The sequence below is a fragment of the Lissotriton vulgaris genome, chromosome 7 (assembly GCF_964263255.1).
Source record: "Lissotriton vulgaris chromosome 7, aLisVul1.2, whole genome shotgun sequence".
NCBI classification, from domain to species: Eukaryota; Metazoa; Chordata; class Amphibia; order Caudata; family Salamandridae; genus Lissotriton; species Lissotriton vulgaris.
In genome coordinates, this window is record NC_141695.1 from 818903664 (window position 1) to 818917144 (window position 13481).

The 13481-nt window shown below is 47.7% G+C and overlaps 1 protein-coding gene across 1 annotated transcript in view; it reads left to right on the forward strand.

Annotated features, from left to right (window-relative positions):
- The window catches only part of DNAH17 (dynein axonemal heavy chain 17), a 15539113-nt gene that overhangs the window by 10810951 nt on the left and 4714681 nt on the right, over positions 1-13481 (forward strand). Inside the window, exon 57 of the mRNA XM_086931082.1 lies at positions 12927-13088. Within this exon, the coding sequence (XP_086787208.1) occupies positions 12927-13088 (162 nt within the window). The remainder of the gene's footprint in view (positions 1-12926; positions 13089-13481) is intronic.

The window sequence follows — 13481 nt, forward strand, 5'->3', positions numbered from 1 at the left end:
CAGGGTAAGTTCTTCCCTTTCAATCCTCAGATTGACTTCCCTCATCTTGGCCTCATGCTCTCTCCTCTGAGGTGATGTCATCCCTCTGTGAGAAGAGGTCTGAGAGCCATTGGTTCGAATGGGTCTGTTAGAGCCTCTGGATAGAGACCTAGCTCGTCCACTCCCAATGTTAAGCCTGCCTGAGAGTGGGCCTGGGGGTCCCCCAAGTCCATTTTCATGCCTGCTTAAGTTGGTCCTGGTGAGTCTACTGACTTCTACCTGACCCTTGTCTGCCTCATCCCCTGACAACTCCTGATCCTCTTCCTCACCTTCACTAACTGCTTCATTGAGGTTGAGGTCAGGGTCCCCAAGGGTTCCCTCTAAGGGGGGCATGCTCCCATCTGGATTAGAAGGGCTTGTATTAGAAGCCCTCCTGGCATCATAAGTCTCTAAGAGACCAATCAGGAATGGGATGGTAGGGTTAGAACCCTGTTTTAGCTTCCTGGAGGTACACACTTGTCTCATCTCCTGGAAGCTAAGAGCTGCATATCTTGATATGACCTGTGGAGGGTCAACTGACACAAGGGGGGCCTCTGAGTTCCCTCCTTTGTCTGACATGCTTTTCTAGTGAGGTGTAAGTGGTGCACTTACCTACACTATTTGTTTGCCTACTGATCCCTTGCTAAGAGTTGTAGTCAGGGTGTGCTACGCCCTGTTAAACTACAACAGCTGGTTCAGTAGAACTCAGAGTATTCTAAGCTAAGTTATATGTACCTTGGTACTTATGTGATCTTTCAAATGATATGCTTAGGATACGTGTGGTAAAACAACAGCAAGCTCAAATCCCAACCGCTGCTCACCAATGTGAGAAGTTGGCCTGATATGCAGTGCTCACTATTCTAGTGATCACTATGTATCATACCAAACGACCCATATTGATGATTGGTTGTAAGTCAACCTTATAGACCAGCTATCCTAGTAGCATGGACAAGAGCAGTCTTTAGGCTAAACTCTAGAGGGCGTGTTAAGCCAGCTGTTATACCATCACATATACCCCTTGAACACCAAGTGAAAGGACACCACACAAGTTGTTATGAAAATAAAAGGATATTTATTTATAACACAACAGCCCTGGACTCTTTATGAGGACAGGGCGCTAAGCACAATACAAAGCTCTTAAAGAAATACTGAAAGTCGCACAATTTACACAAATGCCCGAGGGGCACGAAAAACCATATACTACAAAAGTGGAATGCGAAATTACTAGCAGGTAAGTACTGCTCTCGGAGGCTTTAGAACCGCTGGGCCTACAATGCTGAACCCTTAGATTAGAAGCAGGAGGCCTAGGGACCTCGTGTGCAGAATGGGAACTCTCACGCGTAATGCGGGACAAAGTCTATGGATGCTAGTAAAATGCAAAGTTAGTGTTCTCGGGCGAACCCGACTAGGTAGGTCAAAAACGAAAGTGGATCTAGACACTTAGAGAGTGGATCTCCGCTGGAGCACCGTGGTACTCAGTTTACCTAGCCCAGGGGCTGCGGCTGCATAGGGTTCAAGTGTCGTCGGGAATCCTCGTTGACGAACCAGGAGCCTGAAGTGGAAGTTGCTGGCAGGCGACCAGTGAAGATGTTCCGGGCTGATCCAAGGACTGGATCAGTGAAGGATACCTGTAAGCAGAGGGGAACAAGTTCTGAATCACTAGCCAGTGATTAGGTGGGCACCAGGATGGCACCGGACGAGGTCACTCAGCCAGGCGAAGAGGTGACACTGGATTGTGCTGCTGCACGGACCAGGGCGCTGATGTCGACCAGGCTGGAGGTCTGCGAGATGTCCCACGTCGGATGTCTGCTGCTGGAGATGCTGGATCCGGTGAAGGAGGCAGCAAGCCTTGGCTACGGCAAGCCCACGTGGCGACACAAAATGGCGTCTTGAGTGGACCAGGAGGGTCCGAGGAGGGTCTCCTTCAGGAGGAGACTAGGGCCAGTCTAGAGGAGCTAGACCAGCGGTGAAACAAACGTAGGACGTCGTCTGGAGGGTCACTAGCCAACGGGCAAGTGACCGGACAATGTAGCAGCAACCCAGGAGCAAAAGGGCCTCACGCAGATCTGGTGGATGCTGGGGGGCTGGACTTCGGTGCTCGTGCTGCTTGGGGTTGGGGCTTCTCTTACCCAATGCACCCACTCGAGGGTCCCTCGGTGGTCGTGCTGGGTCAGTGTCGTGCTGGTTCCGATGATCGCCGGGTCCTCTGGTCTCGTCGCACCCACGGTTCTCAGCTGTGCTGTAGAGGCAGGTTGAGGTCAGAGAGGGCAGGGAGTCCGGGTCTCGTCATGCTGGTCAGTCTGGTTCCAGAGGAAGGACGTTTCAGCAAACCGCAAGATACTTAGTTGGTGCCTGCTGCTGCAGGGTGACTACTCCTTAGTCACAAGGGAGAAATCTTGAGAAGAAGTCTTGAGTTCCTTTCGTGGAAAGTAGTTTCAGGATTCAAAGATGATCTAATTTGGAAGGGTCCCCGCTCCTACCTTTATTCTAAAGAAAGGGGCTGGTACGCGACTAGGTCCTGCCCATTTGTGGGACCAGGAAGGGGTGTGGTTACACCCCTCTCCCCTGTCCGGACTTTCCCCAGCTCAGTGGCTGGTGTGCCCCTGGAACTGGTTCAAGCCGGCATATGCACAGTGAGCACCGGGGTGCCACTTGCAGTCACCTTCCTCTAAAGCCCTGCCTACCTGCGATACACAAAACCCTGTCTGGGATGGTGCTGGCACCGCCCCTGACAGGAAACCCTTTGTCCAAGCTCTCCTCGCTGGAAGGACTCCCAGCAGCAGGAGGTCAGACTTGTGTCTGTGGTGGCAGCATCCATTTTGTGATGCTGATGCTTGAGTTAACTTTAACCGGGGTTCACAGTTACATACATGTCGTGTCCCTCTAGAAGGGTGGAATGCTAACCCCGTCGGCAGAATTGGCGAGGGGTTAGTATTCCAATTCGTATGACACCTTACTCGACATGGTACCAAGGAGGGGGCTGGGTTGTTCCTGGTTTAGAAAATACAGGTCAAAGGAGAGTGGATCTGTGTAGGGGGTTAAAGGGTAACCCGCCTATGGGTATCCATTTTGTTGGATATATTGGCCTCACACACCCTTGCAGGTGTCATGCTTCATCATGGGCAATGCTCCTCGTTGGATGGGTGGTGCAATACCCAACGGGCAACACCTCAAAGAGGGGCTCTTTAACGGAGATCTTTTAATCCAACTGCTCTTAGGGTGAAGTGCGGGTGAGGGGCCAGTAGTGATTGTAGACGGTATGTGAACTTAAAATAGCGCAGGGGTACCAGAAGGAACTTTATTCGGGTGGTCCCATGTGCTAACTAAAAACAACAATTAGCCTAGGAGACTTGGAAAGTAATGTTTTCCGTGCTCAAGACTGTGCTAATAGGTGAGAATTGTGATCGACATGTTTCTGCTAAGGGTTAATTTACCCGCAATTCTTCAGGACCTATACAGAACAATACTCGTTGTCTACAGTATGGCTGATCTTTCTAAGTATCAGTGCTTATGTGTATATATGAGAATTAAAGTACCTGCATCTACATTGTTCCATGCCTGTGTTAAGGAAACAAAATTGGAGAATGTACTTGGTTACATCACTCTAGTAGGTACATTACATTAATCCACTCTTTGTGAGACCTGGTGCATTCAGTGTCATGCTAGTGTTGGTGGCTACTAGCATGCTGTGGAAGTGAAACAGTGAGTGACATGCTCACATGTGTTCAGGTGGAGAAGTTTCCGGTGATTTAAAAACAAGAGGAGCAACAGCATTAAAAACAACAAGGAACAGCAGTTCCGGTCTGAGGACCCCACTCACCTAGAGGTCACAAGATAAATGTAGCAGCAGTGTCTGGCGGGATGAACATCGGTGAGTCAAGCCTCTAAAGCTAAGGCTGAAATCAAGTTACATTATGGTGGGAATATAAGTTCAATACAAGTAGTCAAATCACACATCTTGAAGTATGGCTAGGTGATTCAGCTATCTACACTCGGTACTCATTGTGTAGTTATATGCTGGTTATCAATGTTTAGTGTGATAGCCTGGCAATCGCTGGTCTCGTGGAGGTTAGCAGAAAAAATATATTAGTGATAAAGTAACATCGTGGAGCAGGTATGCCAGGGTTTGTCTGTGCCTGATTCTGCTAACTGATCTGTAGAGGATAGGGCATGTGTGTGTCTCTCGGCTGGCGCCCGTGATGATATCTATCGTGTGTCAGCCAGTAGTTGGTCTAGCGCTGTGTCGAGTAGCACAGGGAGCCAAGTTACTGTAGCCTACGATTGTATAAGGGGCCGCTTGTTGATCTTTAGTACAGCAGGACGAGTGAGAGGAGGCGGTCATAGTGCCAATGGTAACTCGCTTATGGGGCTAAGAACAAAGTGGCTCCCACTATTCACTCTTACTTAGTTCAGAGCCACCCCCCTTCCTCCTTCCTTCCCTTCTCTGCCTCACCTATTCGTGGTCATTAACCCCTCGCTATCTCGTGTTGTCACTCGCATACAACCCAGCCCCCTCCTTGGTACCAGTTATCTGAGGGCCTATTGCTGCGGTCTGGACCTTCCACTCTCCCCTTGAGTGGTAATTCGGCCCTCTGGATCCATATAGATCCCTCTTCCCCCCTTGTTGTACACACACCTTACCTGACATGTTTTGATAAAGCGATACCAAAGTTGGCAAATAACCACGAGGATTATAAGGCACTTAAGAGTATATGGTACGCGTTATCATGGAACAGCTATTAGGACTTGGTTCCGCAAGCTGCAGACGGGCTCAGCTCATGCCAGAGCACCATCTCACATAATTCCAAGCACTCTGCCTGCAGGATTGTCAAGGCCTGCCATAGGAGTGACTGATAGGAATATATGTGTCCATTTTAGGGTTAGAAATAGGTATACTATATCTAAAGCAAAGGGTGATTACACCACCTTGCCCCAGCTGTCGTGCAGCCAGTTGTGCCGGATTTAGATGGCCAGCCAGGGGTGGCATAATACATGCTGCAGCCCCTGGTAGGCCCTGGGTACACCTATGCCCTGGGTACAGGGACTGATAAGGTGGCCCAGTACCAATTGGTAAATGCACCTAAGGTACATGGAATCCATTTTACAGAGAGAGCAGTAGACCTGGGGCCCTGAATAGCAGGGTCCCAGGTCAACTAAGTTGGAAAACCAGCAAAACAGCAGGCAAAAAGTTGGGGGCAACCATAGTCAGGTATCCACCCTCCTACAATGATCCTCGAACTCAAGTTGTTGGTGCACAAGATTTACATGATTCTTTATCAAACTCACATGATTCCTTATCAGACTCTTTGATTTCTAATGACTCTTCACATGTTGATACCATTCCTTCCAACACTAACACAATGAGACCAACTCGAAATTGTTCTTTTCCTTCAAGGTACAAGGATTTTTACTTATCTTAAGTTTTCATTTTATTTTTTGTTTATGAAAGGGGAAGGGTGATGTAATACATAGCTGTCATTTTCTGTATGCGCTTCACGCGCTCCTCACTCGTCATTCTTAGAATTGTTTCCATGTCTGTGACTGCATGCGCACACTTCTAGTTGGGTGCGCATGCTGCCTAGTTATCTTTTAAAGTATGCTTTTATTGAAATATGCATTCTCGTGCATGTAACCTCTTCTTTGTTGTACGAGCAGTTTTCTTAAACAGATTACGCTTGGACTACAGAGAGGAAGGACACACTCCCGTGATGTCTTGATTTATTTACAAATAAACTACAAGGGAACTTTCCAGCTTGATTTCTTTGAATCATTTACTTTGAGAAAACTCTTACTTTACAGCCATCAGGGAGATTTCCCACACACATAGTCATCATCGCTGAAGTGAACATCGTGGAGCAGATTGTGATCATTTGTGGAGAATGGTGTGAGGAAACTTGCAGCCTGATTCATGAAGTAAAATTGCGCCCGCAATCGCTGCGAAAATGCAAATGCGGGCGCAATTTCCGTAATCGGCATTCAACAACAAAATAGCGAATTCGCAAACACATATTTGCGAATTCGCTAATATATTCGCAGAATCCCGGCCGCTGAGCATTAGTGATTCGGAAATAGCGACACACCACGGATTCTGCGAAAATAATAGCGAAATCGCAAAATAATCGCAATCGGTATTCAAGAAAAATCGCTATTAGCGAAAAACCCAAAAATCGCAATTTGCACCGCGCAAAATAAGGACAACTCAAAGCAGGTGGTAACCATGAAAGCCATGGAAAAAAAACTTTCAAAAAACCGTTGTCCTATCACCAACAGGTACTGGCCTGACCAATCACACATAAGGACCATCATCAGCATTAGGAGTCCCACAATGCCAGGAATGTACATGGTGGTGAGGCGTCGCAGGCTAGAGCGATTAGCACGGAGGAGACGCAGGATCCAGGATATTCCGCCAGCGGGTCACCTTGCTGGGCCAAACCAGAGAGCAGATATATGCTAAATACAGGCTGAATGGAGAAATGATAATGCAGCTAATACAGGACCTTGACCCCCTGATGCAGCACCCAACAAGCCGTACCAATGCTGTGCCTACACATGTGCAGGTATTGTGTAGCCTGCACCTCCTGGCCTCCGGAAGTTTCCAGGGGGTAGTAGCGGCTGCTGGGGGAATATCCCAGCCCACCATGTCACGCTGCCTCCACACTTTTGTTGACGCCATGCTCACCCAGCTTCACCGTCACATCAAATTCCCCGCCAGCCAACAGGAATTGGACATGACCAAGCTACAATTCTACAATGTAGCCCATTTTCCACATGTGCTCGGATGTATAGACTGTACCCACGTCGCCATCTGCCCACCAGCTGGCATGGAGTATATGTTCCGCAATAGAAAGTGCTACCACTCCCTCAACATCCAGATGGTCTGCAATGCCAAGACATACATCACTGACATTGTCGCACGGTACCCAGGGCGTACCCATGACTCCTTCATTTTCCGGCACAGCGGACTCCACACACATTGCAAAGATGTAACAGCGCAGCACAGGCAATCACCATCTGCTCCTCTCATTCAGGTGACAGTGGCTACGCCCTCCGTGAATACCTCCTGACCCCATACCTCAACCCTGCAACACCCCAGCAACGGCGCTACAATATTGCACACATACGGACAAGTAATTGCATAGAAAGGACATTTGGCCTGCTCAAGAGCAGGTTCCGCATACTGCACAAGACAGGTGGGGCCATGTATTACAGTCCTGAAAAGTGCTGCCGCATAGTGGCATTCTGCGCAATACTACATAACATTGCAACCAAGCGCCGGATACCTGTTGACATCTCTGGCAGTGAATCTGAGGGGGACAACCGGCCACCTGCACATGCGCGCCATGCACAAGGGGAGAACCCAGCAGAAGGGCACAGATGTCGCAACCACATCACAGTGAACAGTTTCTAGTACAACCACTTCCATCACCCCACAAATCAACAATGCATGCAAAATGTAATGATGACACAACGCTAATGTGTGTAGCAAAATAAATGTATTTGTTAAATTCACAAAATTAAATATAAGGTTTCTGTCCAAATAAGTCCAACAAACAGTATTACGCCATACTGCTGTGCATCACTGCATGGCAGGCTTAACCTCAGCCTGTGCCATTGATTAAGTGCAGTTCTCTAGGTGCGCCTGGTGCGCGTTCCGCCATAGCGCCTCTGAGGGGCATCCTCCTCCGGGGCTTCAGGCAATGGGGGGGGGTCCTGGTGCTGCGGGTGGGTGGTGGGGCCTGTGAGGCAGATTGTGAGCTGACGCTGGACGCCCCCTCACTCGCATCATCACCCCCCACAACAGATGGAATAGGTGGAGGGTGAAGAGCAACGACGGCTGTGGTGAGGGTCTCCAGCACCCTTGTCATGTCCTCGCTGCACTGTATGATTGCGTGCTGCTGGGTCAGAGAGCGCCGCGCCAACAGAGATGTCGCATTCGCTGACACGTAACTTGCCCTGCTGTCACAAGCCGGGTCAATAGTTGGCGGTGGCGCCGGCGTTGCCCACTGCGCACTCTCAACATGGCACGGGTGTTGGCCTCCACGGCTGCAGCAATGCGGCCCATTCCATCTCCCACACCTGCCAGGTCTGCCCTCATGCCTTCCATGTGGCCTGCAACAGAGGCCACATTGCACCCTATCATGTGCAGTTGTAGCTGTATAGCTCCCTGCTGCTGAGCCTGGCGCTGGTGAATGCGGAGCATGCGTCTCTCGACGCTGAGCCGTGCCAGTCCATGAGCATTGGCCCGCCTGCTAGCTGCTGTGGAGCGCTGGCGTGACCTGCCACGCCTGCCCTGCTGGCCTGAGTGTGAGGCTGGCCGCTGTGTGGACAGTGGCGCAGCCCCGGATGTAGAGGCGACAGCTGCTGGGGGTAAGACCGCCGGTGTTGCAGGTGCGCCAGTCGCAGGGGGTGTGCCTGCTGGTGTGGCTGTTGTAGTAGATGCAGGGGGCACAGGAGTGACTGCCCTGGCTGCGGCTCTGGGAGGAGCAGCGGTGGCAGGAGGCACAATGGGGGCTGACATGCCAGCAGATGTGGGTGCTGCACCTGTTGCAGGGGGGACGCTGCAGGTGGTACTTGCTGCTGGTGTAGATGCAGCGGCAGGGGCTGGTGCCTGGGTTGGTGTTGGCACCTCCACCTCCGGGACGCCCTCATCGATCTCCAGCCTATCGCTGTCGCTGGTATCGCCACCTGTGGGGGTAAGTGGTGGATCATTAGTTGCATGTATCTGGCAGACGTGCAGTTGCTACATGCATGCTGGGTGACATTCCCTGAATGGCAGTGGCTTTGTGTGCTTTGGGACCTGTCTGGCTGCATTGTGGTACTACAACATTGTGGCCAGAATACATCTCCCACAATGCTTCAGGACATTCCTTGATGTGCAACTATGGCATGCCTATGGGACATTGGGGGAGCCTATTTGGTCATGGACATCCATAGGGGGCAGGGTCGCAGTCGCATGCCACTTACCTTGGGTGTCTTGGGTGGGGCGGGATGAGTCCAGTGTAGTAAAACCGACACAGGCCTCCTTCTCCAGGGTGTTCTCGACCTGGTCCTCCATGGGAGTGTTGGGTGGTACAGTTGGTCCTCCTCCTCCTGTGCCCGAGGACTCCCCAAGGCGCGCCGCCACCTTCTCCTTGGCACGGCCTCGGAGGTCGTACCACCGCTTTTTTAATTCCTCCAGGGACCTGGCCGCCACTCCCACGGAGTTCACTGCTGAGGCTATCCCCTGCCATATGCGCCGCTTCTCCTGTTCAGGGACCCTCCGTGAATTAGCGCCAAACAGTCGGTCATGGTTGGCCACAACCCCCTCAATTAGGTGTTCCAGCTCCTGCTCAGAGAATTTCAGTTTTCTCTTGCGCCCAGACGAGCTGCTGGTGCCAGGTGCAGGTTCCTCAGCCATGGTATAGGGTTGTGGATGAGTGTAATTTCCAAGATTAGCTGCAGCTCTCCAATGTGCTCCCTCTCTCTCTGCCTCAATGTGCAAAATGGTGGTGGGAACCGGCAGCTTCCTGGTTGTGATGTCATCACTGGGCTCGAAATGCGACTTCCCGTTTTCCCGATCTCGCGAGTTTGCGATCTCGCAAATAGCGATATCGCAAATAGCGATATCGCTATTTGCGAGATCGCAGTCCAGGCGCGGGTAGCCGGAAATTGCGATTATTCTGCGATTATCGGTCATCGCTAACGGATTTTGCGATCGCGTGCAAATCGCTTTTTTTTATCGCAATTATTCATGAATTCGGATTTGCGATTTCTGAATAGCGATTCGCTTTTTTTCGCTATTTCAGAATCGCAAATGCCGATTTTCATGAATATGGCGGATAAAGTCAAGAATCTGTGTGAGGCTATCTGAGCGTCAGCCGAGTTAAACTGACGTGCGCGATTGGATGCATGCCGGTAATGAGGCGTGGCACATCGAAAGTTTATCCTGTCCTGCTGTGAGCTCTGGGAGAGGAGCGACATCGCAGATAAGCGGCAGAAAAAGGGTGTGTTGACGTTGTGAAATAGACGCGCTGAAGATCATTTTCTGTCAGAATCTCTGTGGTGCGAGTTGAGAGAGGAGCGACGCTTCGGGCAACTATAGATAAAGCATGTTTCTGTCACAATAGTGATTTTGTCGGCAAGGAGCACAGAGGTCTGCATTATTCTGTGGAGAAACACTGCCATCTTGTGGATAAAGATAGTATACGCGAGTTCTTTACTGTATTGCTTAAGTGATCACATTGAAAACAGCAGTGGCTATAAAAGAGGAGATAAGTGAACTGTTACTGATCCAAAGCAGAGATTAGTTTTATTTGTTATTTTACATTATTCTGGATGCAATCCGTATATTTGGCAAGAAACTCTTCATCAAAAACACCTCGACAATCAGAGGAGTAAGCAGACATATACACCATTATTTACAAATCAACTTACCATTGTACTATCCTTTGGTGATTCATAATGGATGTCACAGTTCTTGATGCCTCAGCGGTATCTACTCCTCCTCACTTTCTGAGCCAACAAGGGAGTCCAGGCATAGAATGAGATGAGTGGATTGAGATGTTTGATAACTGTTTAGAAGCTTTGGATGTGCAGTATTACAGCAGCAATAGGAAAAAAGCGATTTTACTCACCAATGTAGGAAAAGAAGGACAACACATTTTTAAGTACTTACCTGTTGCAAACAATGAACGTGGTCAACCCATTGAGAATGTTTATGAAGAGGCACGAAAAAGGTTAGAATTGAGATTTGCCAAAGAGACAAATATAGTGATGAGAAGATACAAATGTTATACACAGCCTCAGAAAGTAGGGCAGTCCATTAATGACTTTGTCACTAGACTTCGTGAGCTTCCTTTAAAATGTAAATTTGGACCTTTGACTGAGGAAATGATTCGGGACCAACTGATTGTTCAATGTAGGAGCATAAAGGCACAGGAACGCTTATTTGCTGCAAAAGATCCCTCTCTTAAGGATGCAATTGACATTGCTAAAATAGTTGAAGAGTCGGAATTTTGCATGAAAGAAATGGATCGTAGAGATTCTAAACTTAACATGTCCAATGAGAGTGAAACTTCTGTTGTTGAGTGTTGTGAAGGGGAGGTAGCTGCCTCTACTAGATTCACAGGTGGAAAGAGTACCTTGGGTAGTAGACTGTATCCCAGTAGGTTTGACAGTAAGACATGTGGAAAGTGCGGTAGTGCTTATCACCGTCTGACTTCAAGCAGTGCTGGGCCATTGGAAAAGAATGCAGAAAGTGCGGCCGTAAAGGCCATTTTGCAAGAATGTGTAGAGATGCAAACAAATGAAAGGTAGCAATGCTGTCGGAAGAGTCTAATGTTAATGAGTGTTCATACAGACCTGATAGAATCCTGTGTGTTGAACCTTCCTTACATGATGTTTTTGAGAATGGTGAAATCCTTCTCACTGATCCTCACAACTTAAATGATAGAAGGAGACACAGACCCAAAGTGGAATTTGTCATTGAAAAGAGGAAAGTTGATCTTATGGTTGATTCAGAGTCATTATATACCATCACCTAAAAGAATTTTCAGGCAGGAAAGGCCAAACAAAAAATTATTACCCGAAGACATTAACCTCGGTGGGTATCAAGGCGAGCAGATAGACATACTGGGTTACATGCCAACTGATATTATTTTTAAAAACAGGTATGTCAAAGGTAAAGTGTATATAGCTGAAACTGCCCTCCCTATTTTAGGATGGTATCACCAATATGACCTCCATATTAGAATTGACCCACATGCTGTTGAACAAGTCATGGTGGTGGACAACCTTTCAGTAGAAGACATTTTAGAGGGAGCTAAAGGTGTTTTCAGAGATTAGCTTGGCAATTTGGAGTGCTATGTTCACAAAATAAAACTCAAACATAATGCTATTCCTGTCCAACACAAGATGAGGAAAGTTCCCATCATGTAGGAGGGGAGGTGAAGAAAATGTTAGACGAAATGTTATCTAGTGGAGTCATTGAGCCGATTGAGTGCTCATCTTGGATTTCTCCAGTTGTAATTTCAGAGAAGGCAGATGAAAATTTGCGTTTCTGTGTTGATTTGAGGAGTTTGAATCAAAATATCATTCCTGACACTTTTCTACTACCAAACATAAATGAGCTTATGGTGTTGCTTAAAGGGGCCAAATAATTTTCAAAGCTTGACCTTCATCATGCTTATCATCAGAAACAATTGCATGAATCCTAAAAGCACTTGACAGCCTTCATCACCACTGAAGGCATATTTCAATTTACCAGGCTGCCCTTCGGGTTGTGTTTGGCTGCAAGTGTCTTTCAGAGGATGGTCACAGAAGTGTTTAAGGATCTAAAAAATGTCATCTACTTCCAGGATGATATCCTGGTCTTTGGTGACAGTGTGAGCAGTCACAACATTGCCTTGAAAGATGCTCTTGGCAGGATATTGGAATCAGGTTTAACATAAAGCAGGGAAAAATGTTCTTTTCTTGCAACTGAGGTGGAGTACCTAGGACATTCCATCTTGTCTGACGGTGTTAAACCAAAGAGAGACTTACTGGCATCTATAAAATTGGCTCCTGTTCCTATTAACAGAGACCAATTGCACTCATTCATTGGATTAATTGAGTATTACTCAAAGTTTGTAAAAAACTTTGCAAGTAAAAAAAACCCCTTAAGGTACTCAAGAGGAAAGGTGTCAACTTTTGTTGAGGAGCAAAACTGTTTTGACAACATCAAGCTTGAAGTATGCAATGCAGGCATTTTGGTTCCATTTGATGTAAATGCAAAAACTATTGGCAGTATACTTACGAATCAGCAGTATCAAAGTTATGTATCTTTGATAATGATATACATTTTCATTTTTTATTCTGTTATGGCTGTTCTAATGTCTATTGATATCTGACTTGAGAGTTGCATATTTTGAACCATACAATATGTCTTCCAGATCATCCTTTGCTTTTCCCCGGTGGGGTCTACCCTACGAGTACGTGCTAGAAAGTTTCCTGCTGTAGTAAACTGTACCGCTATTGACTGGTTCCATGAATGGCCAGAAGAAGCCCTAGTTTCAGTAAGCCGTCGCTTCCTGGAAGACATTGAAGGCATTGAGGTTGGTTCTTGATTTCAGTATCTCTGGTCTCTTAAACTAATATGAAATCATCTTTTGCCATGCTATAATGCATAAATCATGTACCTATTTCCAATCTGTTGTTGTGGAGTTGGTGGTCATGTTTCAATGCCTGACATTACTGAAGAAACAAATTCATTATTATTTTCAATGAACTTTAACACCTTAGCTGCGTGTAAACATTTCTCCCCAGTGCTGCGCTGTCCATTAGAACTAGTGCTGAATGGACGTTCAATGGTCATGCGCAGCACTGGGCAGGTAGCGCTGCTGACGACCATTGGCCGTCAGCAGCACTTAAGGGGTTATAATATGTCCTTAGATTGTACTTAATACTTCTTTCTTTCTGTTAGCCTTTTTTAAAACGTTTGGGCATTT